We start from the raw sequence: 26181 nt of genomic DNA, 5'->3' as shown, positions 1-26181 counted from the left end.
GTAATTCTTGCATGGCTATTATTCTTTGATCTATATAGGAACCCTAAAGAGGTTTCCTAAGGATATTTTAAAATCCTTATTTATGAGCTGGTCCCACTCCTATTCTGTATTTATAAATGGCCAGAGCAGTGTAGCTGACAGCCTCTAAAGGGAAGGTCGTGGGACAGAAGAGATGACAGCTCTTTGTTTCTGACCCTCTACTCTGAGGGACATTTGACAGCAAGAGGTAGGATAAACTTCAGCCTAGTTGTTCTCAATTAATCTGCAGATCACGTCTTTTTTCTATGGGTGGCAGCAAAGCTGGAGACTTTGTGTTACAACCTTGCTATGCTAACACACTCAGTGGAAAGCCTGTGGTGACAGCAATTATTCATTTCCAGTAGCAAACAGACTGCATAAGAACAATAGCAGATACCCACACTGGGGAGGAGAAGAGTATAAAGGCCAAGTCTGAACAGAAGGAGTGGTGTGAGAAGGATGGAGATATTTAAAATCTGTTTCCTGTGCAGACAGCTGTGAAGAGCAATGTCCTGAAGGCTCAGCACCCCTGGTACCGTTCTTGTCAGGGGTCCAGCACTGACAGGAAATCGTCTGTCTGTCTGTCTGCACTCAAGCAACTGCTCAGCTGACTCGATATTACCCAGGTTGATGGCCAGGCTGCCTGGAAACACATTTTGAAAAGGGCTTGCAAAGGGGGATTTCCAGAGTGCCGTGAGAGCAAAGAGGATGTGTCCTAGGAGAGAGAGATTTTGTCTTACTCCGACTTTAGAGCTATAGTATATTTGCATTGGTTACCCCAAAAGCAAATACTTGTCCAGATGTGCTCACAGTCTAAAAAAAAAAAGGCAATATAAAGACAACTGGAATGAAGTGGTTATCCTATGGGAACTGTGTTTAAAAGAAACCCGAGGCTAATGCTGGACCCTTGCTGTCCTGGGAAAAGTGAAGACATTATTGACGTAGGAGGAATCAGGGGAACTGATAGCAAGAAACAGGGCTGAACAAACAGGCAAAGAATTTGGAAGACGAGAAGAAAGGTCAAAACCCGAGGTGTAAAAATGAAAAACACCCATAAGTGAGCCTCACAGTAAAAATTATCTTTATTTAGGATGTTCTTGTAAATCTTCATTCTACCAGGTTCAGGCTAAGCAAAATGTTTGTTTCAAAATATTTCTACATTTTGGATTTATACATAGTTAACTCACAGCTGCCAAATCATGTATATTTTTCCCCAAGAAGCAAAAGCTGTTGAGCGAGGCCACAGAAATATTTAGTCACAGAAATTATGTGTTGTGGTGCCCTCTTCCCTGTTTTCCTTTTACTGGGAAGAGAAGAAATTTATGTTATTATCAGGCTAGTCAAACTTGTCAAACTGATACTGCAAAAGTGAAAAATGAGATTTTTAGGCTCACATGAATGTTCCTATCACAAATGTTACATAATCTGTAAATGATCACAGCCAGTGGGTGACATAACATTTGCATTTGTTACACAGTGGGCCTCCAGCTCATAATCTCATATTCTATAGGTGTTATCTGCACTCTTCAGTTCAAGGAGGTATTCAGCAAAGCACCAAAATTAGAATAAGGCAAGATCTGTTACATCATCCATCCTCCACACACACACACACAGAGCCACCCTCACTTCTTCCCAAGAGCTTTGTCTGGTTTTAAATGGCTCAAGTAACTTGGACTCCTACCATGTCCCTTGAGAGGCTGTCCAACAGTAAGGCAAATCTCAGCTTAACTATTTTGGGCTGTTCTGTCTGCAAATAGGCAATACATGCAACACAGGATTAGCAGCTGGAAACTAGACCAACGGTGATGGTGTCCTAAAATCAGAAAAATCTGAAGTCCTATATGATAGGAAGGGAAATGCTGCTGACAAGGTTCATTGTAATACAGTGTAGGGGTCAAGGAACGGGTCCTCAAAGTTTTAAGATAAACCTGCATATTAAAGGCCAATCAATTGTATTAAGAACAAACATGTCAAGAAAAGTAAAATACATGTGAAAGGAAAGATTTTTCAGTTTGGGAAACAACATATTGATTTTCAGTATCCAAAGTGCGCTACAGAATTTCATTTTAGGAATAGTTCTGGCAGTGGTCTTTCAACATAAAGAGATTTCTGAGAAATTCTTGCAGCAGAAAGGCTGGAACTCTCCATCTATTGGCATTAGAGACCAAATTCAAAATTTCTGCAAAAAAACCGTACTTCATTTAGAATTTGGCTGCAGCATGTCCAAGGAATCTGAAGAGGGACCTTAAACATGTAGATGTTGACTTTGGCTTGTCATGCCTTTTGAGACAGATGGTCTTTTGCCTCAGCATAGGGGAAAATGCACTTTTACTAGTTCCAAGGGTTAGTGTTGGGGAACCTAGAACAGTCACAGGTGGAAGTTCACTGTAATAAGATTTCAAAGAACATCTGTTGCAGAAAAAGCTGTCTATGGTTACGGTTTTCCAATGACAAGACTTTCTTTAGAAAAAAACCCAAACAATTCCCTTATTTCAAAATAGAATTTGCTCCTTTATAGAAGTATTTGGCAACACTAGTCCAGTTGGTCCCCCTCTTAGACAAAAATTCATTTGGGAAAGCACAAAACTAGTTGGCAGTATATGAATTATTTTATCATATGTGTTTCTAAATTAGCTTATGTTTGTTCATGTTGCTGACTTTAAACAAAAAAAAAAGAAATACTGCAAATCTAAGATCTTTTTTTTATAAAATAATTCCGCAGTTTCTAGAATTCAAGATATAAAGCACACTGAGAAAAAAAACTTGGCTCTTGTTAGTGATTCACATACAGAGCTCAGCTTTTCAGCTTGTCCAAATAAAGTGCTCTGTCTGTCAAAGCAATTTCAGGTGAAGCTTTAAGCATGGCTTTTCAGGTGCCTCATGCCATGTTTAACAAAAGGACTGAGAGAGGGACTGACGGTTTATAATCATACACTCATCATCCTTTCTCTACAGGCACCAAGCACAGTACAGTGTGCGGTTACTGGAGGGAGAAGTGTGGGGTTTTGGTCGTGTCTCTAACACAGCAACTGTCACCCTCTGCAATAAGGAGACAGCTCTAACTTTCAGCTCCATATCTTTAGGGATAACTATTCAGAAGCTGCTCAGTACAAAGGCTCATAGCTGTACACATAAATTTATCAGTGCCTGCTTACTTAGGCTAACAGTGCAGATATGTAAAATAAATTAACACATCTCAAAAAGCAAGCAAGGGAACACTGCTTGGATATTCCCTCTATGCACACAGCAATGTTTCAATAACAAAGAGGTGTCCCATCACATCACTTGGATGGAGTAGAGAGAGATGAATCCTCTTTAATTTACCATTTTCTTCCAAAGTATCAAGTGACGTTGTGGGCAAAGAGTATACAATACAGAGAGTATACAATACAAATTCATAGCAGTGGATGTATAAGCTTCGTTTCTGAACTCTGGATGATGATTAGGCAGGACTTAACTGTTTGACATGCAAGTCTGGCAAATGAGTAGAACAGGACTTTTGGTCTACACTGAGCAGAAATGTTATGCGATATATTCAGACTGGGACACTCCACCTGTTCAGAAACAAAAACCATTCCAGTGCACATCAGTAGGTCAATTTCAGCTTATTTTTATACTCCTCCTCCCACTTGGAGAATTCCTGAGATGATGACTGCATTTGAGTGGGTGTCACAGATAAGTAAGGCTTAATTAAATATAATAGAACCACTTCAAAAAAATCTGTGGTACTATAAAAACTCCACTGTGTTGCACAACACACACATTCAGATCTTGTCAGCAGTGCTAGAAACTTGAAATCTTGTTCTGAAAAGTCACAGCTTCTCCAATACTAGAACAATAGGAAAGCATACATTTGCCAGCAGTATGGGATCTAAGGCAGACAGCTGAGTAGTGCTAGAAAGTAAGAGTACCAGGCCGTAGTTAAATTGCTGGATGTTTGTTATAAAATAATTTTGTTGCTGTGGATGTTGGAATTTATATTTACAGAACCTCAGTAGGGTCTGATCTAGCATGTCTTTGGAATAATCATGATCTTCTGGAAGATCACTCTGTATGTCTCTAACTGATACCTGTTTTCTACAACCAGTGTCTGCATCAAAAGTACCCAGCTGGACCTCCCCCTCTTCCAACTCTTCTGAGAGGCAAGCCCATGCTTCAGAGAGCAGCTGGACAACCAACTCAGAGGACACCAGCAGCCCAAGCATTGCTCCCTCCTACACAGATCTGCAGTCAATTAATACTGAGGACTTGACCAGTGGTAGAACATCTGCAGCAGATTCAGCTGGTAAGAGGGAAGTGTTCAAGCTTCCATCTCTATCTTTTTAATGCTACTCAAACTCACTGCTCAGAATTGAGCCACAGAGAATGGATCAAAAGCAGAACAAACTCAAGAATTAGGCTAACGTTTTGTTCTACTCCACTTTCCAAAAAATCACACTTGGATTTTACACACCTCTGATACATGCAGGCTCCTGAAGTAAGAGCCAAATGCAACTATGTACCTGGTGGTGGACTTGGAGCATTTCTGGTTTTCACATATCACATCAGCTTAACCTGATCTAGGAGCTAGTTTTCAGTATATTGTGGGGGAAGCTGGATGCCTTTCCTGAATTTCCATGGAGAAATTTTCTTAACTTGACGGTGTATTCAGGTGAGGAAGGTCCAGCTCTTCATGCCCCTTGCTGTTTCAGTGAGTGCCAAGACACAGATTGTTTACTGGATGCATTCTTTGTACTGTGCTTTGCACTGTTACTGTACAGTAATGCAGAGAGGGTGTAGGAGATGGCAGAGGGTGGTTCAGTAGCAGATTTCAACCGTTTAAGGGTCCTATATCTGACCATGTAGGGCTACATTCAGATGGGAAAATGTGCTACATGGCATTGTAGCTCATTGCTCCTCAGCGGTACTCTAGGTAATCTCTGAAGCAGGAGAAATAAAGCAGAGTGGTGCCACTTGTGTCATGCAGAATTGGGATGATGGGAACTCCTGAATGACAAAGTTGACTTTCACAGCACATAAAAAAAGCTGACATGTCAGGACATAAAAATGAAAAAAAAAAATACATAGCTCTAGGAGGAAGCACCTGCAGTATGTTGGAAGCTGTTCAACCCAAGTTGAGGAAGGTTAGTAGCTACCCAGTTTGGTGATGAAAATTGATTCTTTGGTGTCACCATAGCTCAGGCATGTGAGATATTTAATGTGTTTTCTCTCAGGTGGTGAATGTGACAATACATGTGAAATAAGATATGTTTTGGGAGAATGGATTCCTAAGCCTAGCTGAGGTCATATGTCCCTTTCATAAGAAACATATACATACATCACCTACAAGGAGTATTATTTAATGGTTCAGTGAAGCTGGGTTGGACATCAAGGCAGGTTTATAAACAGCAGCATAGTAGGTACTGACTTAGTGCTTAATACAAAGGATTTGTGGAGAAGTAGTAATAACTTTGGATAAGTAGAGGCATTTCTTTCTTCAAATAATAGTTACCAACAATCTGTCTGACTATTTTTATTTTAGAATAATCTGCTCATCTGTACCTCTGAGTTTGGAAACCACTGGTAGAAAGGTAGAGTAGGCAAGGTGGCATGGTGTGCCAACATGAGCATCAGTTCTGTTCTGATGAGCTCATGTCTATTAGGATGAAGTGTAGTACTTTTCATCTGCAGTATGTGCTGGCTATTGCTGTTCTGCTGATTTCGTATAGGTTGCCAAAGGATCACTGTTGTCATTGGGGCTGTCTCCATCTGAGCAAGGGGAATGAAGGATTCCCAGTCCATATATAACTTTGCATCATATAGAAAAGTCAAAGGCAAAAGTGCGGCTGTATATGCCTGGCATGCATATGGCGTTATGTCCTATATATGGCCGAAAGTGAAGTTGATACTTCAGTAAAAGCTTTTTGTGCAACCTTCTTACTGTTTCTTTCTCAGTCAGTCACAAATTGACATATTTATTACCAAGACAGATACAAAAACTGGTTCCAGTCACCTATAAATTTTTAAAACTAAAAAAGTAGGTAATATTGGCGAGGCTATGTAATTAGTTAAAACATAAGGTACACTACCTTAATGGTACTCCAACTTGAAGTATGAAATATATTGAGTCTTCCCACCACCAGATGTGGAGTTTACAAAAGGGCAGCATGAACAAAGTGCATCTGTTTGTCCTGTTCCTGGTATGCCTCAGAGCCCACCCCTGAGGCAGCTGCTGGCATCAGGAAGGTTTATGGAGGTGAGGGGGCTGAGAACCTAGTGGCCATGGAACTGTTGTACAGTTGTGGCTGCTTTTCTGTTGTTCACTCTACCCTCATCCCACCCTCACAGTGCATAAGTGGACAAAAAAATGAATGACCACTTTCTTCTCTCCTTCCTCTCCACCTCTCTCCAGAAATTCAGTTCTTCAAACCTGACTTGATTCAAGCATTTGATTTTTATTTCTCTTCTCAAAGGACTGGCTGCCTCAGTCTGTAGTGGAGTTTGAAGGCTTCCTCGAGGCAATGAAGTGGCATGTATTTTTAACATGAAGGAAAAGAGTGGAATCCTCATACTCTATTTGATGATAAAGTCACATTGGCTGCTAGCCAGTATGTTGACTCCAAGGTCAAACTTGATGAAAAGAAAAAAAATTCAGACTAATTTCACTGCTGAAAAACCCTATGAAAATAAGTAATCAATGTTTGATCTACTTAGTGATGGTGAAGAAGCAGGTCTATAAAGTAGCTTGGGTCTAATACTCTTTCAAGCAAGAAAAACTTGGTGATGAGAAAAGCATGAAAACTTCTACTAAGCAGTCAGATGCTGAGTTAAAATAACTGTTTTAACCATAGTGAATTTTTGTTGCCTGAACAGCAAAAAAAGAATCCAAGATACTCTGTTCCATAATTTCACCACTTGCCTTGAATCTATCCTGCATGCAAAATGCTTAAACATCAACTGCCTGTGAGAGTTCAGGGCACAGGGTTTTGTGTGGGAGCAGATGAGAGCCTGAGGTAGGTCTAACTGCAGGCATATCCAGGGACAATTCACAGCAATTAGAATGCACGTCTTGGTGTCCAGGGCTGGCAGGCTCCAAGGAGGTAAAATTGGCTGGGAATTAACTTTCTCACAACTGGCATAAGATTTGAGTGTAAAACAGTCTCATGGGCTTGAGCTTTATCTAGTGCATGTGTTTATGCAAGATATGGCCTAGGAAGATATCTGAGAAAGATGAGAGAGTCCCAAATGATCCCAAACTGAAAGTTTACCCTTGCAGGGGACTGCAGAAAACCTCGCGACTGATGGAGTTGGGATAAGCACAATGTCCTGTAAAGGCAGCAGAGTTCATAGCGGTGAAAGTAAATGTTGCATGAGCAGAGCTGAAAAACATTTAGTTTTCTATCAAAGTACAGCTAGAAGATGCTGCACTTTATTGCCTATGCTAGTTTGAACTCTGGCACCAAGAAGCCTTTGATATTATCCTCATCTTTGACACACGAGGGGCTATTCAGCCTGCAGCATCTAGCCAATAAATGTGGGCATGTTTACATGGTTATAACAGCAAGCACTTTGCAACATCTAGGGTTTCACAGTGTGTGAAGCTGTATTTGGTGCTGATGAAGTGGCCCCTTGCCTCAGCTTCTTACATGCCTCGCCATGTCGCTCAGCTTAGATCAATAACCATGAAAGGAAGGAGGAACTTTTGGCCTTTGTGCTGTGCTCTGCAAGATAAGTAACACAGGACATCTCTGTTACTGATACAATACAAGTATTTGTTCATTCTGTTGCAGATGCCTGTCTCAACTTTCTAAAAAGGCCAAATATCTACAAGTCAGAGGAGCAAGGGGGAGGTCTTCTTGTAACTGTGATTATAGATCTGGAAGCATTGAGATCTGCTCTGAGGTTGTGCAGAAATACCTCACAACTTGATTTGGATTTCTGCATTTCACCATTCTTCTCTAAAATGATTTTATTTATATAAATTAAAAGTAAATATTGACTTGTGTATAAAATAAAAATAATTATATATGGTCAATATGTATATAAGAAATATATATATATATATACACGTAGCTCGTAAACAGTATAATCTATTATAAATTTAATGGAATATATGATAGAGTCTATCTATTATATAATAAAACTATGTTTGTGTATGTCTATGTATAGGCATAAGTTTCCTGGTAGCAATTTTAGGTGTGTTGTTGCTAGTTCCGTTGTTGCTGTTGTGATTTGTAGCTTGGGAAAGTTGCAGCTACACCATGTTTGATGTTAACCATTCATTTTGCTGACCAGTTGTTCTCTTTGGCATTCTCCTGAATCTCTAGGACTACTGGGATACCGAGGAAGTCACTAAGTTATTGTTTTCTGAGAACACCTGCATGTCTGGAGATAGCAGGTTACATGTGTGACCCCTAACTGCCGTGTGGCAGGCAGAGGCAGAAATGGCACTGTAACCATATAGTAGCAATGGTGCAGCACTGCCCCAGCTTCATACTGCTCAGCAACATAGCCGGTGCCCCACAGAGCTGGTTGCACCCCAGGGAGCCCCATTCTGCAGCTCTTGAACAGCAGCAGGATTCACCACTGGGTGAAGTTACCCACCTGAGAACTGGCATTTTCCGCTGTCAATTCTACGTGGCAGAGAAGCAAGCAAGGCTTCAGCAGTAGCACTAATTAACAGGAGCTGTAAATTATTGCATGTGCTCTTGATTAGAGATCCCAGTTTCATGTGGAATTTCCTGTCTGAATATGAAGGGGCTGAATGGAACTGGCAGTTTAAACAGCCAGTGAAAAGGCTGGCAGCAGTAAGAATGAGAAATTTCATGATGCCCAAATGCATAGATTTGCTTGTTTCTCTCTTACTGTGATATCATCTGAAACCTAAGAAAGGCTCAAGCAATCACTGGACTGTGCAGCACAGGAATTGGAAAAGTCATGATGGATGCCTATAGGGGATCAGTTATAGAGTCATCATCTCAAAGAACAGTGTGGGATAGAATGGGAAGCAGGTTTATCAAAAGAAGAACAATGTACAGAATCATTTAAACAAAACGTTCAGCTTCTGTGTCGATAATTTATTTTCCTGTGCCCACTTAGAAACTTGTGATAAAGGTCCATTTTTATCAGAACTTCTGCCTCCTTTATTCAGTCTGGTGTTAGGGGAAAAGTGTAACATTTTCTGCTCTTTCAAGCCGGAAATGAGCAGAGTTGAATGATAGTACTGCAGGTAAATTGCTGCTTTATGTCTTTACTTCAGCATCTCTGGTTTTTAGCTTATCTAGCCTTGATCAAACGAAATAATGCTGGAGTACAGATATGACATGAACCTTACTTAATGACCATGTTCATCTCTTATTAGAAGCAATTTAGCCTTAATTGTCCTTATGTTTGACATGTGCAACCAGAATACTCTGCCTAATCTTAGAACATATATAAGTTGGTATTTGCATTATGACTATGCACATTACACAAGAGGAAGAGGAGATATCACACTGTTTCTTCATTCTAATCTTGGTTAGCAAGAGTGAGAACTGTGATCCTGGGTTTTGTGACGTAGATACCAGTACCCTAGTGGTACTGCAGTAAATCTCATGGAGACTGATGTGAAGTAATCACTTAGAACTCAATTTTTTAAAACTATTAGAAGAGCTCAGTACTTTTGGTGAAGAATTCCAGATCTGGGCTTAGCACCTCAAACTATTTCCAAGATTCTTGTGTCCCAACTATTCCCGTAACAGCCTGACAAAATTTTCAAATAGCTGCAGCTCAATGTGCTCTTCTCCAAATCTAGCCATTTAGTTTAGTGCCTAAAAGGAGATTAGAGATCCTGTCAACATATGTCCTGTAGCTCTGTGTCCTCATGCACCTTACAGGCTTTGTAGAAATTATGCTGTTTACGTGCAGACTTTGGTCAACAATTTATTGAGTTGATATATTTTCTCATGTAGACATTTTAGTGAGCTTGATTCACTTACATATTCCTGACCATTTCCTATCCATGTGTTCCTGTGCCAATATTGTCTTTCAAATAGCTTTTTGCCCTCTCCAGTGTAAGCCCTTTAATATATTTATACAGTGTAATTATCTCTCTCTCTCTGTTTTCATTTGCTAAACTGAATGAGACAACCTCTTTAGTATGCTGGTTCTCCATTCTCCTCCTCACCCTAGAAAGCTTTTCTTAGCTCATGTTGCTGTTTGAATTAGTCTTTTGGGTATGTGGTGACTCAAACTGTGCACAGACTGAGGTCTCACCATAGTGTGATATCAAGATATTAGTGTCACCGTCTTCAGGGATTCTCTCCTTGGTACATCCCGGGATCTTATTTCCTTTTGTGCCAGTGCATCAGGGAAGTATCCTTTCACTATATTAAAATTGACTGTCTATATACTAGATCACTTTCTCTCGTAAGTAATTAATGAGTTCCTTCCTTATAACAAATATATCTGACCTTAAATGTCTGATAATGAACTGTATATTGCTTATTTCATTTCATCTCATTTCTGTGACCCCAGTACTTAAGATGAATCACGCCTTTCAGTATGATATTCAAAATTTTTTTATATACCCAGTTCCTCCTAATTGTGTGTATTCAGCAAATACCCTTAGCATGTTCCTTTCTGTGCCATGATAATTATTTAAAAAATAGATAAACATAGTCTTAATCATATAAAGTTAATAAAGAAATTTTAATTGTAGTTCCTCTAACCTGTCTCTTAAAATTCAATGGCTGTCTTAGCTTGGTTTTTACTTCTGTCTTAATATTGGTATCAATCTCCATTTTAAGTCCTTCCCAGTTAGGACCACATTAAATGTTTTTTCTAGTACAGACACATCTATTTTTTATCTAGAAAATTTGTTGTCAATGAAATCTCAGGTTTGACTGAAACAAACTATCTCTTTTAAAGCTAGCTTCCATCCTCTTTATTATCTTCTGCTTTTCAAGTGTTCCTTCCAAAATCTTGCATACTACTGCAGTCAGCCTTTTATATTCCAGAGCAATTTTTACCCCTTAAAAATATGGTTACTATATATGCTCCTCTCCAGTGGTATGGTACCAATCCCATCTGAACCAATTCCTTTAAAATCCTCCTAATGAAAGCTGTAACTACATCTGTCAGTTCTTTCAGAGTTTAGGGAGGGAGTTTATCAGACCTCCTGGTCTGAGCACAGTAACCTCTCCAAAATATTTTCTTACCTCATTAATGTTAATTTCCATTTCCACACCCTTCTTTTGGTTATCTAGCCTTCCTCCTGCACCCTTATCGCTGTGCTCTGCATCATCATTCTTAAAGAGAAGGGGCAAAATATTCATTAGCTTTGGCACAATATCTAAATGCACTAATATTTCTTTATCACCGCAGCCCCACTTCCCTGCTCTTTATATGCATATATGTGGTTTGCTTTTGCACCAGGATGTAACATTACCACTGAAGATTATTTCTGAGAATGGTAGGACCCATTGAGACCCAGCTTTCCAGGTCGACTAGTCCTGTGTTGGCTTTATTGGGCTTTTATCTTAAATAAGACTTCTAGTTGTAGGGCAGAATTAAACAGTGAGACTGACAAAATAAGAAATCTCTGTCACAAACAAAAATATCTCTCATTTTGGTGGCTTAAATGTTAGACAAGGGATGAAGCTAAAATTCCTTCGAAAATTCAAAGATTAGGGCAAGGTCCTTTCCTGTCAGATTTACGTGTTGATTAGTGCCTGCGTGATAACTAAACTAATATCTGGGAGTGAAGGGAAAAAATAAATCTTCAACACTTACATTAGTGCAGTGGCACAACCATATTTCCACATATTGTGTGCTCTGCTCAAGTGAGGAAGGTGAGGAGAGGAGCTGGGCAGGGGCATCCAATGGTGGGAAGAGGGTCTCCATGGGGATGAGGGGTCTGATGTGCCAAGGAGCTGTGGATGTGGTCAGTAGTTCCTTTTCACTCTTTCTGCACTTCTTTTCCCTTCCTTACTTCCTTCTACTTCACCACACTGAGGATACAGTACCTGCCTCCACAGCATCCCGTGCTTGGCTCCTCATAGTGGAGAGTGGGAAAAGGAGAGGAGTTGGGGCCGAGGCCTGTTTCTGCTGCAGGGAAGAAGCAAGACGAAGAAAATTGAGAAAAGCAGGATCCAGAGGCTTTCTGATCCTTCAACTGTTAGGGGTGTGGGAACTGCTGTTTGCAGGAGAACCCTTGGCAGGACAGGTCTAAGGACCAGAAGGCTGTGGTAGGTAAGATTCAGCTATTGGAGGCAGAGCAAGCAATCTCCATCCCTGGTTCAGGGCAGCCAGGAATCTGCCACACTGGCTGTCAGGTACCATTGGCTACCTTTTTGTTTTTACTTTTAGCTGCCTTTATATATTCAGACTTAAACATACACAGTGGCACTCAGAAGAGGCATAAATTTGCTGAGTGTAGACTGAGATTGTGAGGTCCAACTGCCTGTAGGAATTTCCTCACTGGTTGAAATCTCAGTGTGAATACATTTGAGAGGATAGGTGCCTGTAATAGACACCTTTTGGCTCAGAGCCTAGGGTTTTTTGCTTGTTTTCAAAAACATAGTAGTTAAAAAATGCATTGTTTCATGAAACATCTTAAGGCAGATTTTGGAGAAATGGAATAATTTAATGTATGAGCAGCACAGACAGATAACACTTAGGTGTCTTCAGTGCTCCATACGAAAAGTGAGCAGTGTAGAACAAGAGAAGATCAGTGGTTACTAACAAAGGGTAATTCATAATATAAAATGAACACGTTGAAGTGGGTGTTTCAGCAAGTAGCTGTTTTGATTGTTATCTGAAATGCAGATAATGTGTAAGCTTAGACTTGCCACTTTCACAGGTTTCAGGTTATGTTAAAATGGATCTTTAAAACTCTTTGTTTTCTGGTGAGATGAAGAGAATGACTCTCCACAGCAACACTGACATGGCCAGAGGGAACAGGGTAGCTCTGAGTCTGTGTTCAGACTGATCTGGTGGATCTGCGAGTCTTTAGAAAAGATGGGATATATCCCATACTGTCATTAAGTGCAGACATCTGATAGTAGCTAAAAAAATCTGTACAATTCTTTTTCTACACAAAGAATAGGTATCTAGCACAGGCAGCTGCCAAGCTTTAGGCCATTATCCACATGCAGAAAAGTCTAGAATTTAAAAGTAATCCTCTTTTTCTGAAACAATTTTTATGTGGTTGGATAATGGTGAGTGTGGTGGGGAGATATACATATTCTTACAGCAAATGTGTGGTAAGAAAAGTGTCAGTTTTTAATGAAGTGAAAGAAATTAGTGTTCTTGCATAAGCACCGAAAATATTCTTGATTCTCTTCGCCAAAACTTGGATCTCCTCCTGAGAAGCCCAACGGAAATGTTCATTCAGTGCAGGAAGCACAAGGATTTCTATGTGTTTTTGCTTGCAATATTCTGGCTCCGCTACACATGCATTTGTATGCTTTGTGGTAGGCATGAGTCTTCAGGAGAGTTTGAGATGGAAAGGGAGCACATGACAGCACACAGTGTACAGAGACATATGGTCTGGTCGGCAGAGCAGACAACTGGGGGATGTTAGTGTGTTTGTCACGCCAGCCAGTGTGCCAGCCAGTGTGCCAGCTTCCTCGCTCTGCTGTGCCTCAGGGCTGCACAGCGCTGCCTCCAGTGCAGTCACTTGGCTCAGGAAGTGGGACACGAGGTTAGCCCAGGGTGCCTCGCTGAGCCTCCTCTGCAGCAGGCCCTTCACCAGCCAGCCAGAATTAGGATCTGGGTGGGAAAGTTTACATAAAAGAAGTAGGGGGGCTTTACTGGAGGCTTTGCTTTCATGAACCCACCACTCCTCCTCCCCCGGATTTGTTTGTTCAGGTTTGGTTGCCTCCAGCAACACATTATTAGTGTGAACTATGGTGTATCCTGGGAGACCTGCAGGATTCCCTACAAATCTTTTGAGTTCTTCGTCTCCAAGAAGGGAGAGACACAAAGGCATTTCACTCTGTTGACGCAGTTGCATATACACTGTTCCCTTTCTTTGAATGTTGGTGTGTCTCTTCAGCAATGCTGTGACTGGACTGCACAGCCTTCATCTTGCATCTTCATCTCAATCAGTAAATTATACTTTTCTTGGTAAAGCCACCAAACTGCACTGCTTTAAAGGCTGTATTTGAAAACTTGCTTAGCTGAAGAGGTTTCAGCAGAGCTGTGTACTTGTTATTGTTGTACACACAGATCAGTCCTTGCTGATGGTAGACCTCAGGCTTTCGGGGTAAATCTGGCTTTAAGGAAAATACAGACTGTGTCACTCATGAGCAGTTTTCTGTTTAAATTAGCATGGCTACAAAAGCAGTGAAGACACAGTGACATGGATTAAAAATATGGGTGTGTTCTCAGGGCTCTGCTAAGACCACACGTCTCTGCTAAAATCTATGCCACCGCAAATTCTTCAGATGTAACAAGCATTGTGAGAGCTTCCTCATGATGTGATCAAACCCTGCAAAGTATGCTTTCGATCTCTGCTCAGTTTGAAATTACATGACTCAGCTTCAGCTCCTTTGGCTTTTCTGTGTCCCAGGATTACAGGGACTAGCCTATGTGTCATAGCATAGTTGAAACATCATGAAGAGCAGTTGATTTCTTGATTAGTCACATATGTGTCCAGAAATGGACAGCATCAGATGAACTGATCTCCCATAAAGGTCAAGGCAGGTTAGCTAGGAGAGGTCAGTGCTCCACTAGTTAAGACATCAACACCAGATGGCTTCTCAATAACAGAGCAGTCAGAGGCAAGGCATGTGAGTGCATCAGTGTGGATACACTCATGCACAGTGGATGCTGATGGGGGGCTATGGAGAGGGCAAGGGAGTTAAGGAAATGCAGAGAAGTTGTCTTGAATGTGATCTACTTGCACCAGGTGATTCAATTACCAAGAGAATTGCATGCTGAAGAGCCATGCAGTTTCTTCTGTGTGCTCACATTAAGGCAGTGTGTTTTTTGCAGGAATTTTGTAGTAAAGGATACTGGGCACGGCTGGTTTCTAGAGCTGTAATGCAGAGCTTTGGCACACTCAGAGCTGTGCTTTCACCCTTCAAGGCCACCCTGTACCTGTGAGGAGCTGACTGCCACCTGCCACTGAGGCTTCAGCTCTGCCCTCTGTCCCCCTGCCAAGCTACTCCAGATCTGGCAGAGGCTGGGGGACTGCTAGGGCTAAAGGGTGAGCTGTGCTCTACTGAGATTGACAGTCCAGCTGCATCCACAGAATAAAACCAGTTTGTCTCGCATGTCTGAACAACCCAAACCTGAACTAATGGAGCAAACAGGTGTGAAGGGAAAAGGATTTTGCCAGAGCCACTAGCTCCTTGTCTGCTGGATAAAAGGAAAAGCAGGTCAGTAGAAATCAACACATTCCTCATTAGATGGCAGGGAGAGGAGGAGTTCTTCAGTGAGCAAAGATTAACCTCTTGATTCCTGGATCATTCTCAAGTCAAACACCATGGGACCAGGTCCCATCAGGCTTCTCCTGCTGCACCTGGAAAACCAGCTCATGTGCCTCTTGATTTGATTTCTTTTCCCAGGAAAGAACTGAAAAGAAAGAAAATATAAGGACAGATGGCTAGGCTATACTTTTTCTGTGTTTGAATTATTTCTTAGTATGTTAAATAGTGAACAGCTTTAATCCCTATGCTCCAGCCCATCTTCTGCCTTACAGAAAAGTTTCAAGGAGGCTCTTGAGCCTCCTGGCTTCCAGCACTCTGAAAGCTCTTTAACCCACAGGGTCCCTTTTCCCTTCCTTCACCTTAGGATTTTCTCTCTTCCTGTATATTTTCCTCTTCTGAGTGCTGCTCTACTTCTATTCCTTTGCAATTTTAAATAACTTAAATGCTTAAGAACTGTGATGACAGTGGCTTCAACTTGTTTCTAGTGGGTGACCTGCTGCATCTTGCCATCTGGCAGGGAAGGTAAAATGGGTAAAGGGACTGTCACTCCCCTTTCCTTGGCAGAAGGCCCCTCTGCATGCAGAAAAATTTCTTCATATTCTACTTCAGAACTTAAATTTCTCTTCGTTGACTGGATAATTGCAGTAGCCCTGTTGCAAAGTAATGAAGTAATGGTACTCTTTGAGAAAATATATATCAATTCTAGCAATAGCTAATGCTACACTGAAGTGCCTTGCAGTGTCATTTAGATTTCATTAGTGATGATAATTTTTACACCTTACAGGAATCTGCAATTTTTCCCTAGCCATTTTCTCTTTTGTATGGTGCTCTAGAACTTTGACTCTTGTATCTGGATTTCTACTATTGCATGAAAAAAGTGTGTTATCTTTAAAACTCAGTTTTATGGATGAAAATTTTCTGGATATTTTCATTTTTCAAATTTTATTAAATCATTCTGCCACCCCCCAGAAAAATAAATCTTTATTTTCTATACTCAAACACTATGACTTTAGTCCCACTTAAATTAGCATAAATTGGGAAAATGCCACTCAAGTCAATGAACAAGTTTTGGAGGCAACTGGTCACTATGCTTAACAGTGTAACCATGCAACAGGCCAGAGAGCCACATGGTACAGCCAGATTTGCCAGGCTTGCACCAAGCCTGTCATCTAACCAAAATGAATATGTAAAGCAAATTCTTTTGCCATTTTTAGTCTAATTGCCTAGTAATCATCAGGAGGTAAATATTCCTCTCTATTTTTCTGAAAAATGCAAGAACTTTACACTCCCTATATATTCCTTTAGTTTTTTGTTTTGAAAGTCTTCAACACAAAATATCACAGCTCTTTTTGGAAAATGCTATATTCTGTATTTTTTCATGTAAGTGGAGCTGGCGTTGCAATGTGTTTAAAGTCAGTTTCCATGCTGACTACATACAATCGAAAGGGAAGATATTTAAAAAGAGGAAAACACTACAGTGAAAATACAGAAATGGTCCCAAGTTGTATGCTGAATCTACCAGTACAGTTGATTTTAAAGTAAATTTCAAGACAACACTTGTACAAAACAGTGAACAAGTGGTGAAAATGGTGAAAATACAAATTCTGTTGAAAAATAACTGCTAGAATCACTGAAACAATGAACTATGGCCACAGTATGTTTCGTGCTATCTCTCTGTCCTCTGTGGTGAATGGCAAGGCTGTTGAGAACTTTAAGGATAAAGTAATTTTTAATTCCTGTGATGAGGTAAGATGGTGCAAACAGTGAAAATCCTCCAACGTAATTTTCTACTCTGTGTTTTCTTCTGCAGAAGTTTGAATACAAAGGCTGCCTTTATCAACTGCATGGTTTTTTCCTCTCAGCTTCTCATACTTTATAATTTGGCTAGAATTTTAAAGAATGGAGCAGAGATTAGAAATTAGCACCCTTTGTGTCCTATTGAAAGCAGAGCAACCCCTCCTCCTTAGGCACTGCAGAATTCCTTGCTAATAAGGCTAACTGAACAAGTCTTTATTAAACTTTGTGTTGCTGGGCTGGAGAATTTGTCTCCATCAGCCACTCAGACCATGACCTAGACAAATCAACCGTGATGCCTCAGATGTGAAAAGCCTTTGTTTGGCTTCTCACGTTCTTAACACAATTAGTAGCTCTGGAGCTCATCTCTTTGGCCAAGGTAGAGTCACGCTGTCCCTTGCTATAATTACTGTTCTTGGGGTAAGTCACTTGGAGGATTCCTTAAGTGATTCAGTAGAATGTGTTTTTAGCCGTGTAACTCCCAATCCCATGGAAATGAGTGGCAGATGGGGATAAAGCTGGTCACACCCAGTTATCATAGTCATTCTGCATTATCTGTGCTGTGTGCTGGCAACCTAATAGGAAATGTAATAGGACAAAATTTCCTCTAAATTGGTATAAAGAAACTCAATTATGCAATGTGTCTGTCATTAAGGTGACTGAGGCTTTTCTCAACTTCCAAACACTGTGGTCCATATGTTTACCAGCTCTTTTTCCTACCAGGAGCAAGTTATAATAGATGTGACTTCTGTGTAACATGGCAGACTACATATGAGTCTTTCATTAAAAATCACCTTTCACTTGAAGATAAAGTTATTACAAATAATACCAAATAAAGCAGACAGCTTTTTATAATAGTCATTAAAGCCTTAGGAGCTGTTTCACAAATACGTAATTCCGTGAGCATACTCCAACTTCCTTGAGTCGGAGTTTGCTTTGCTCCAGAAGAATGAAAGATGAAAGGCAAGAGTTTTAAATTGTATTTCTTACTCATAAATCCTGAGGATGATGCATTTACTTAGGCACTGGTTTTACTGCTTCTTCAGATTAGGTCTCTGTTCCATTCAGTGTTACTGAACTAGAGGGAGTGATCTGATTTCCATTCATTACTGCCAGGAATTAAGATTTCAAATTTCTTGCCCCATGCACTGGTTGAAGCCTTTCTCTCTTCTGTGTTTTAAAGTCAAAAGGCAGTGGAAGCAAGCAGCAGATGAGTCAGTGTGCTCTCTTTTCCGTGTGTCTATGCATATAATTATCTGTATTTCTATATATGTGTGTGTGTGTGCATGTGTACATGCTCTTATTTGTAGATTCTTGCAGGACATCAAACAAAAATCTTAATTGCATTTTTTGTTGGAAGGGATGGGCAAGCATCAAACCAACCCAACTGAGTGGGTCTTCAATCAGACAGGTCTTAACAGTTCCACTTATGGCTTTTTTGCCCACCCCTTCCCTCCCTTTGCACACAGATCCTGGTCTCCTCAGCCCACAGCACAGATTGCTTCACAGTATCAGGAGAAACATTTTCTGTCAGGTGGAATCCAACCAGTATGTGAGGAAAATAACGTTCTCAGACTCTTCTGACCCAGCCTCATCAGAGGGGGACAGAGCTCCTACCTGCAGCTCAGAGTCAGAGAAGGGCTTGGTCACTTGTGGAAGGAGATGCATCTGAAGGGATCCATTTCTAACCACAGCAAGGTTTTGATGATTTAAATGGCAGGCGTGATTAGGACACCCTTAGGAATGAAGGAGGCCTCTCTGAGAGTTCCCAGCATGAGAACTGGACCAACTGGATGGTGGTCTGTGACCTGGGAACTTCTCTACACATTTTTTTTCTCACAGACCTTAAATACTTACCAGCAAAATGCTGCTTCAGGCATGTGGAAATATGCAACAAGCAGAAACCCATCAGAGACTATGTCTCAAAGATCTCCCAGGTATCAGTGGATTTGGCTATTCATATTTTCAGTTATGAGAAGCTGTATTTAGCTCTGACTAGTGCCTGGATTGTGCCATGCGTTACATAGCTCAGGATTATCTGGCTTTCAGTTAATCTTTCTCCTAATGTATTTTGATTTCCATTCCCTATGTGGCTTTTTTTTGCCTTGGTTATATCCCAGCCTAAACCATCTTATCCTACCAGAATGATGCTCCAGAAACCAATTTTGGACAACTGAGCTTTAATTTTGCCATCTTTTTCTCCCAAGAAAAGCATCCTGAAATGGCAACTGTTCAGAAGTCTTGTCACAAGATAAATTTTAAACACAAGCCAAATGCTGCTGACCATGAACAGTGTTCAGCTGAGTTGTACAGGCTGGGCTTGGTTCCTTCTCTCTTTCTCAACTGCTTCGGGATGAACACAGGCCAGCAGTGACAAGATAGTCTTAAAGAGCAAGTCCTTATCTGTTATCTGTGCTTGAAAGGCCTGAGGAAACAGAGTTGAAACAGAACTTTCATCCAGCTTTCATATTTTGTAAGGGTGAATATGAATAAAAGAATTATGAATATGAAGTGTGATGGAAAGTAGACTTTCTCATGAGTAGCTGGGAGAACTTAGGACTCTTCAGCGAGTTGTTCTACAACAAGATCCATTAGGCTGCCAAACAGGCCCCAGCACTAAAAGCTCCACTGGTTGACTATCTACAACACCATCTGCCAGAGAAGTGTCAAACATCAGAAGGACAGTCTTAGAAGAGATGAACTAGACACCTAATATTTATCAGCTGTTTTTAGTTTTCCTGTAGGGGTTGTTGGAAAAGTATTGCGGCCATACTGGATGTTGACAGACCTTCCATCAAGGTACAAGGTGGGATTTTGACAGACTGGACCAAAACTGGCAAAAGCAGGGTGGGTAGGATCCTTCTCTAGGATTAGAGACGTGAAGCTCAGGTGGAGCTCTTGTGTAAAGAAAAAGAGAGTTGAACTTAGGTTTCCAACAGCCAAGCAGAGCCTGAGTTACCACCCTAACAAGCATTTTGGAGTGAGTTTATGCTTTGCATTTTTCACAATGGCTGTTGAGAGTTGCTGAAAGACTGCTGAGAGTCTCTCAGCTTAGAGATAACAACAGCATTATAGTGCATGTATTTTTTGGAAAGCAGATTTTTTTTCTTCCCACAAATCTGATTCTATCCCCAATTTGAGTTAATTACTGTGCACATTTCAAAAGTTTTTTTAATATTAGACAAAGGGTCAAGAGACTAACGCCCCATGAGAAAAAAAGCCTATTTCCTGAGAAACAAGCTTGCTTCAGTATGTCCATGACATCCCAGCACCCCATGCAGTGCTCTGTGGTGGTGGCCAGATTAATTATGGACCCTAATTGGGAACAAGAAACAAAAGAGGGAGTCTAGGGAAAGATGACTTCATCTCCCTGCTCATCTTACATGGCTGTTTCACAAAAAAAGATCAAGGCAACAGGCAGAACAGCAGACAAAATCATCTACATAAAGGTTTCCCTTGGCTGAGGAGAAGGATAAAATGAGAAAAGGAACATTTTTCACCTGGAAAGTTACAAAAACAGGTCTGAGTTTTCATCTTTCTCAGCCAGTATGTTTGTTTAAACCCCACACCTTTAAAAGTTTTTGTTCAAGCAGTTTGTCCTTGGGCTAATTTCTCCAACTCATTCTGCTTTAGCCTCAACTTGCTGTAAGCCTGGGAATTTTTAGCCTCTGTGAAACAAAAAGTGCTTTATCTTACATTGATAGAGAACGCCCTGCCTGCTACATGAAGTTGTTACAACAAGGTGTAGGAGGAAGTGAGCCGTGACAGTGTTACATAAGGGATAGCTTCATGGTTGGCAGACTCGGGGATATTAGAAAACAAGTGTTCCTGCCTTTCCATTAATTATCCGATTTCATATGAGTAGTATAGGCTCAAATTTTCAAAGACCTAGACAGAGGCTGGCACAAGCAGGGACAGTACATGGTCACTCCTAATATGTTTGTTTGGGGTTTTTTTCTGAAGAAAGGCATCTAACCACTGATTCTGACCCCTTGCCTGCCAACACAAATGTATCCCTTTACTAAGGCAGTCATGTCTCTTCTGCAGGCTGGCAGGCACCAGCTTTGCTGCATGCTGTTCAGCACCTTTCCCGTCAGACTCACACAGTTGTCCCTACAGTCCCTGATCAGGTAGTCATTCATTCTATTATCTAGGTGCCACCCCTCCCCCCCCATCATTTAATTCTCAGTCACCATTGTACCAACACCTAGAAGTCGTAGCTTCTGCACCCTGTCACACTCCACCATTCAAACCAAAGATCCATTTACCTTCTGTGGTTAATTCAGTGTGCTTAGATTTATTTGTCTACTGATTTAATTTAATAGGTAATTATTTAAATCAATAATTTATCTGTAAGCCAGATACTTTCTGGCATGATTTCCCAATTATCCAGATAACCTTGCCTTCAAACAATCTATCTGTTTTCTTCAGTGTGTCAAAATCCCACATATATTTTGTTTTTACATAGTAATCACTAAGGGGAGATGAGAAAAACTCAAATAACCCTAAAAATGTCACAACAGAGCAGAAGTGTGTTGGCTGTTTCTCAGAGGCGCCGACAGATTGTCCTTGTGGTTTGCAGTCTTACAGCTGAACTGCTTGGGGCAGAGGTGAGGCAGGGAAAGAAAAAATGTAGGCTGAACCAGGACAATTGGGAAGACCTAGAGATGTATTTGACAGATGGAATACTCTGTGTTGGTGGACCTGGCTGTTTGGTGGGTAGCTTCGGTCTCCTTCTCTCATGTGGCTTTTTTGGGGAAGAATTGCCAAGAACTTCCTGGATCAAGTCTAATCCCCTGCTATCACAAATGGACGTATCCTGTTATCGCTGTCATAAATTTGTCTTACTTGGTGTTTAAAAACTGGGGGTTTATGCCCTTTATTTTCCATCTCTAAGACTTCACTAGAATCTCATGTCCTTCCAACGATCAGAAACCGCCCCCTAATTTCAATCCTTTAGTATCAGAGAGACTCATGTCTGTGACTATGAGAAACATAGGAAAATGTTTCCAAGGAGATTAAAAATGACTGGCTATCTGACTGAGTTCTTTAAAATGTGACATGTACTTTGCACTTAAAAGTTATCTCTGTATTTACCCATCCTGAAGTAAATCCAAAACAGTTCGCCTGAGAGGACAAAAGGAAATCCCAGTCCTAAAGCCAGCTGGTGTCTGAAGAGTTAACTGGACACGGTGATTCAGCTGCTGACACGGGGAGCAGCCTGCTGCATTTCTGCAAGGTGATCAGCTGAAATGTTTGGGAGTTTGGTTTAGTTTCACCCCCAAAACTGCAGCTTTTATACGGAGGAGGATCTCCAAAACTTTGGGGTTTTGTTCGACGGGGTTTAACGTGAAGTTCGGCACCCATTTCGCCAGCTGCTCCCTGTATATCTGTCTCCCACCTCCTACTTTTCTGGGTGTGCCAGATCTGCCCACAACCTGCACATTTCCCCATATCCCCGCCCTGCCCAGCCGAGAGGGGCGGGCTGGCTGGCGCGGGAGCGGGGCTGCTGCTCCGGCGAGCGGGGCGCGGGCGTGGACGCCTTTCCTGCCGGGGTGCCTGTAGCCACGGACGACCAGGGACACGGGCCCGGGGACACAGCCAACCCAGCTGACCGCAGAGCGGAAGGGACCTGAGCCCCGGGTAGGTGCAGCGAGGAAAGAATCCGTTCATTTCGGCGGTCTGGGTTTAGTTTTTTGTATCGGTGGGAGGAGGAGAAGGAGCGCTTAAACTTCTTTCAGAAGCAAGGTACTGCAGCGGAGGGACCGATGCGCGACAGGGCAGGCGGAGGGATGGCTGATACTACAGAGAGAGGAGAAACTGGGAGAAACGTCTCAGCCCGTGAAATCCTAGGGATCCTCCAACGCGATACCACTTACTTAGGAAAGTTTTGTTTAGAGGCAGAGTTTGATGTTTTGAGCGCTACTGGTAGAATAAGGCAGGGGGTTGACGTTTGGTCCTCCGAGAACTAGTGATTAAAAAGGGAATCGGCATGCAATTAAATCGGCATGTCCTGTGCCTTGTTCATAGCGCCTGCTGCACTGGTACGAACGCACCGCGTTGTAAAGCCGAGGAGGATGTGGGGGAGGAGCGATTTGGTTCGTGAACTTTCGTGGGAGGTTATTTCTTTTCTGATCAGACGGCTGTTTCCCTGTTCATAAAAGTTTCTCTGTAGTCGAAGAAGATAAAATGAAACATACGAAAAGAGCTATATTAATTTTCTCCAGATATTGGTGAAAGGATAATGGAAATCTGTGTCTGTGCCCACTGAGGTGTTCAAGATAGGGAAGGTTTGGAACCAGGTTTTGCTGTGAGGTTAACAGCTCTGAGCTGCTCCGTATAGAATTTCAGTGGGTGAGTGAGCAATTCAGATTAGTCAAGTGCTGCATTGTTGGGGGACTTGGTATTTGTTGAAAGCACAAGCAGTGCATTGCCCTTATTTACGCAGGAATAAGCAGCTGGATTTACACAAAAGTGTGCCTTGGGAACCGAGTTTTGAAGTGCAAAAAAGCAAAATTCAGCTAAGTTGTGATCTATAAGAAAGGATAATTTGATGCAAAATATTTTTCTCCCTCTGTTATTTTCAACGTCACTTTGTACTGCAGTATCATTATGTGTAGGATCGGGTATGTCTGAGCAATTTGAATTCAGGTTGTGTGAGGACATCCTCACAGATAAGATTATATTTGGCCTCCTGAATATTGGCCTGACTTTCTTTAACTTTCCATTCCTTACAGCCAGTTCCAAAATGCTCAATTCAGCATCAATTCTCCATACTTAATTTAGTCATATTAATGTTTTTCTGTGAGGGAGCAGCACTAAAATTCATTCAACTATTTAAAAATTCATCACACAATAGGGGAGTGAGATGGAGGTACTTAAATTACCATTACTGTATTTTTTTCCCATGCAGATTAAAAGGTCAAAAAGCTTTAAAGCAATCATGTAGCTGGAGCTTCTGTATATCACAAACTGTAGCACATCCCTGACTTAGTTCCTGTGAGAACTAGAATAATTTAATCTGCGTAAAACACTCCCATAATTTCACTGAGCAGGGTTTTTGGTAAATCAGTTCAGTGGTTAATTGCTCTTGGTATTAAAACTCTGCTTGATTTTTAATCTCAGTTTCTCCATGTTGCCTTCCAACTCTCACATATCACTTATTACTTTTATAATTTTCTGTGTAGGTGCTTACAGACTGATTGTTCCTGAGTCTCCTGTGGAACAGATTAAATAGATTGAGGTTTTGTCTTTTGCTGTGTGGTAGAGTTTTTATTCTTTTACAGTTGTCACAAATCTTTTCTGAACCCTCCTCAGTTTTCCTACGTCCCTGAATTCTGGGAATTCTGGACAGAAGATCAGGTCACAGTGGCCTGCTGGGAACCAGGCCATACTACGTACACAAATGAAATTATTTACCCCCTGCTTCATGTTTCTATCTTCCTATATCCAAATATTATATCAGTTCTTTTAGTCTCAAGATTGTACCAGAGGTGACAATCATACATATCTTTTCCAGAATCACTGCTTCTAAAGATGCCCTCCCTCCTTCCCTCTGATCCTCATTACCTGACTGAAATCCATGCATGTTATCCTTAAGTACATACTTCTGAACACACCATTCACCATAAAACACCTTTACAGACAACAGTAAGTGAGGTGTGCACAATTGTTTCCTTTTAAAAGTGGTTCCTATTGGCTCAGTGTAGGAAGAGAGGCTCCCTTTTGCCAGTTCAGCAAAAATACTGCTCACAGGATACAGGAGTTCAGCTTTACGTATCTTTTATCTGCTGCATCGTGAGAGTGCAGACAGCCTAACCAGCCGAGGAATATCTTCACTGAGTAGTGAAATCTACTTGGCATTTGGCCATCCACGGGCAGACACCCTCTCCAGGCGGTCCTTTGCTAGGAAATGAATGAAGCAATGCAAATGAAAAGAATCAACCTGAACTTTCTCCTTCCAAAATTTGAGCTGAACTCCAGAGCTTTACCAAAGCTGGAAGCTGTTCAGTTGAGCTTAGCTTATTGTCTGTTTTGCAGCTGCCTCAGCATGTACAGGTTCCAGCTGGGACCAACAGAGAATCACTGAAATGTTGTCAGGAATGCTGATCCAGGAGACTCTCTGTCCTGACCTGAAGTTCACATACTCTCATGAGAGCTCGTGTTCTCAAGAGATTTTCAATCTGCTTTTCAGGCCAAAAAGGCAATGAAGAAACACTCAGACTTTGGTGTACTTATATAAATTTACAGTTTACAAACCATTGGATTGGACAGCTGCTGCAGGCAGGATCCTTGTTCTTCTAACTGAATCAAATGTAAGGCTGCTCTTGATGGAAAAGGGAATTGCTTTGACTGCTTGACATTGTTTCCTCAATTTGTGTACCCAAGCATTACAGTGAATAAGAAGGGAAATAAGAGGATAACAATTGATCCTTTTTCTTTTCTCTCTTTTTTTTTCCTTCAAAGATCATTAAGAAAAAAAGTCTCGCCTATCACAAAAGCAACCAGAATTTTTCAGTTTGGACCGTGAGACTTAGATATGGATTGTAAAAATCTGCATACTCTAGAGCGACATGTACCTACAGAGACTCGATGCTGAGAGTCAGAAGTTAGTGAAAGCACACAGGATTCCAGTAGGATGCCCTCCTGATAAACGCTACTCTGTATTTACAGAAGATAATGCTATCTATATTTATTCTTTTTGCTGGAGAAGTGTTGTCACTTCCATTGAATGACTTGCTAATGGTTCACACTGTAGCATGCTGTGCCGGAGAAAGAGGTAAAACATGTAGGATTAGTTCTTGCCGTATGTTAGTTAAAGTTGCAAACCCGCTACTCAGCATCCTTGATCAGGCAGAGCTTCCTGTGAAATGACTACAGCCAGGGACAACCCGTGTTTTCCCCTTTATTTCTGGTGGACCCAGAAGGATGCCAGTTCCAGGCACGCTACACTTTTAATCTGTTTGGTGCACGT

The 26181-nt window shown here is 41.3% G+C and overlaps 1 protein-coding gene across 4 annotated transcripts in view; it reads left to right on the top strand.

Moving 5' to 3' along the window:
• Positions 1 to 26181, top strand: part of STON2 (stonin 2) — a 72824-nt gene that overhangs the window by 18231 nt on the left and 28412 nt on the right. For all 4 annotated transcript variants that reach the window (XR_004357659.1, XM_032691415.1, XM_032691413.1 and 1 more), the window contains exon 4: positions 4106 to 4303. Coding sequence is in view for 3 of the 4 variants with exons in the window: in XM_032691415.1 (XP_032547306.1) it covers positions 4106 to 4303 (198 nt within the window). In the remaining variant the exon portion in view is untranslated. The remainder of the gene's footprint in view (positions 1 to 4105; positions 4304 to 26181) is intronic.

Source organism: Chiroxiphia lanceolata, chromosome 6 (assembly GCF_009829145.1).
Source record: "Chiroxiphia lanceolata isolate bChiLan1 chromosome 6, bChiLan1.pri, whole genome shotgun sequence".
Classification (NCBI taxonomy): domain Eukaryota; kingdom Metazoa; phylum Chordata; class Aves; order Passeriformes; family Pipridae; genus Chiroxiphia; species Chiroxiphia lanceolata.
Note: the sequence above shows the minus strand (reverse complement) of the source record. Positions and strands in the feature narration are given on the sequence as shown.